The sequence below is a fragment of the Peromyscus maniculatus genome, chromosome 5, assembly GCF_049852395.1.
Source record: "Peromyscus maniculatus bairdii isolate BWxNUB_F1_BW_parent chromosome 5, HU_Pman_BW_mat_3.1, whole genome shotgun sequence".
Classification (NCBI taxonomy): domain Eukaryota; kingdom Metazoa; phylum Chordata; class Mammalia; order Rodentia; family Cricetidae; genus Peromyscus; species Peromyscus maniculatus.
In genome coordinates, this window is record NC_134856.1 from 116,683,119 (window position 1) to 116,685,604 (window position 2,486).

Here is a 2,486-nt window from a genome sequence, read left to right on the forward strand (position 1 = left end):
AGTGCTAAATACTCTTTATTTGATATTATACATAGGTCACAGTAAGTGCCTTTCAATGGCGAAAGGCAGCATCCTTTGACAGGGACTTCTAATTAAAATGACATCATCAAGTCAAGAATAGACAGTTGCTTCCTGGTGTTCCATTGCCTGTAACAGGCCAGTGAATACAAACTGAAACACAGGTGAGTCTTCTTGTTTCTGAGAGTGACAGAATTTTCCCAGTGTTTAAACATATCCATATTCCCCATTATATAAATTTAAATATAAAACCATTCAATAGGTTTGAGGTGACACCCCATCTTTGTGGAAAGTATAACTTTAGTAAGTCCAATCCGATCTTGAGAAAGGGAGAGCCGTGATAGTGACTGGAATTGTTATTTTAAAAAAAGATCATATCCACTTTACTATAAGTCATTTTTACTTAAATCAGGACCGTCCCAACAAAAACATTGTTAGCCATTCATGATCTGAATTTTGATGTATGAATTAAATTATGGTACACATTAGAAGCCATGAGACATTTGTTTTGTAATAAATAAGGCAGTGGAATTACTCATTAGTAGCCTTTTTAAGATAAGCTATTAGGTCTGCCCTTTCTCCCTTCTTCTTAATTCCAGCGAAGATCATTTTTGTTCCAGGGATGTACTTTTTGGGATTCTCCAAATACTCCATCAGGGTATCCTCTCCCCAGGTGATGCCTTTGTTCTTGTTGGCATCTGTGTACGAGAATCCAGCGGCCTGACCAGTCTTCCTCCCAAACAGACCATGGAGGTTTGGTCCAGTCTTATGCTTGCCTCCCTTTTCCACAGTGTGGCACTGGGCACACTTCTGAACAAAAATCTTCTTGCCTTTCTCAACATCACCCATTTTTTTATTTCGCTCCCGGGTGACCGACACCTCGATCGCTACGACCCGAAGACGGACGTCCCGCTCTCTGTATTTCTTATATATACATTATAGGCACAACCAGTTGTAACCTGTCCTTAGTCAAATTATCAACTACAATCCTGTATTACTTAACAATAAGGGTCATTCTGGAAAACACATCTCTATTTCAACACTGTGAGGACAGATTCTTCTGTACTGAAGATTTGCTCTAGAAAGCAACTGTCCTCCAAACTTGGCTGAAATATGTGAAAATCCTTCAGTTGTCTGATGTTAGCACTGGGTATCCAGTCATGATTCTTGAGGCTTTGAACTTACCCAGAGCTAGCCTGAAATTCAGCAGTAGATCTGGCCTTTACTTTCAAAACTACAATTGGTTTTTTGCATAGCTCACAATCATCATGGTGCTGATGAACAGGTGTGTCCACCATGGTGCTGATGAGTATGTGTGTCCATCATGGTGTTGATGAGTATGTGTGTGTGTCCACCATGGTGCTGAAGAGTGTGTGTGTGTGTGTCCACCGTGGTGCTGATGAGCAGGTGTGTCCATCATGGTGCTGATGAGTGTGTGTGTCCATCATGGTGCTGATGAGTGTGTGTGTCCATCATGGTGCTGATGAGTGTGTGTGCCCATCATGGTGCTGAGAAGTGCATGTGTCTGGATCTGGCCTTCAGTCCTCACAATGAGCATGTATATGTGACATGGGCCTTGAACTATGCTCATCTCATTGGCTTCAGTGAAGCACATCCTCTGTTTCATTATTACTTGTGTTATGAGTGTGCAGTGATGATGATTCACCCAGAAGCAATGCTTTCTTAATTTCATCATTTCCTTCTCAGTCAAGATCCCAGCCAGGGTGGAATGGGCCATGCTCGCCTGACAAACAATAACCAATGCTGACTCTGTCTTCATGGTCCTTAATCACTTTTTATTTTGTTTGCAGTCAACCATGGACATGGTCTCTTTCTGTCAACTCTGACAGGAGAGAGTATGTGCTCAGAGGCCACAATGCACAAAACTACATCAGATGAAATTAAGCACAAGAGAAGAGGATACAGTCAAGAGACACAGTAAACACAAGATGGATGAGGCAGCTTCTGGTGTGACACAGAAGACTGTTCAACAGTGAGATTTAAGTGAGCTTTTGTTTTATGTGTAGGAGGACCACACTGTACATTAATGGTCAGAAGAATAATGCAGTAAATACATGCACTAGCAACATGGGTGCCTGTCATCCCTAAGTATTATGTTCATGTGTGGGACATTATACATCTGGCTGCACAGTAGGTGTTTTCACACACGTCATTACAAAAACCATGAATAATATGGCGTCATGACAATGGCTATGATGTCACTAGGTGATGTGAATTCTTTAGCTCTGTTACAGCCTTATGGGACCACCATCGTATATGCGGTACTTGTGCTTTCATAGAAAGGGAATTGAATATGAATTTTATTTATTTGTGTGAGCATGTGGAGGCCAGAGGACAACCTTGGGCCTCAGGTGCTTCCCAGCTTTGTTTTCTTGAGACAAAGTCTCTTCCTGAACTGGAACTCATGAATGAAAGCAAGCTGGCTGGTCACCAAGCCCAGGGATCAG

At 41.9% G+C, this 2,486-nt stretch overlaps 1 protein-coding gene across 1 annotated transcript; it reads right to left on the reverse strand.

The window, feature by feature from the left end:
• Positions 1-400: 400 nt before the first annotated feature.
• LOC143273461 (cytochrome c, somatic) lies at positions 401-892 on the reverse strand. The gene has a single exon (XM_076573176.1). The coding sequence runs from the start codon at positions 865-867 to the stop codon at positions 550-552; it is 318 nt and encodes a 105-aa protein (XP_076429291.1). The 5' UTR covers positions 868-892; the 3' UTR covers positions 401-549.
• Positions 893-2,486: the final 1,594 nt, after the last annotated feature.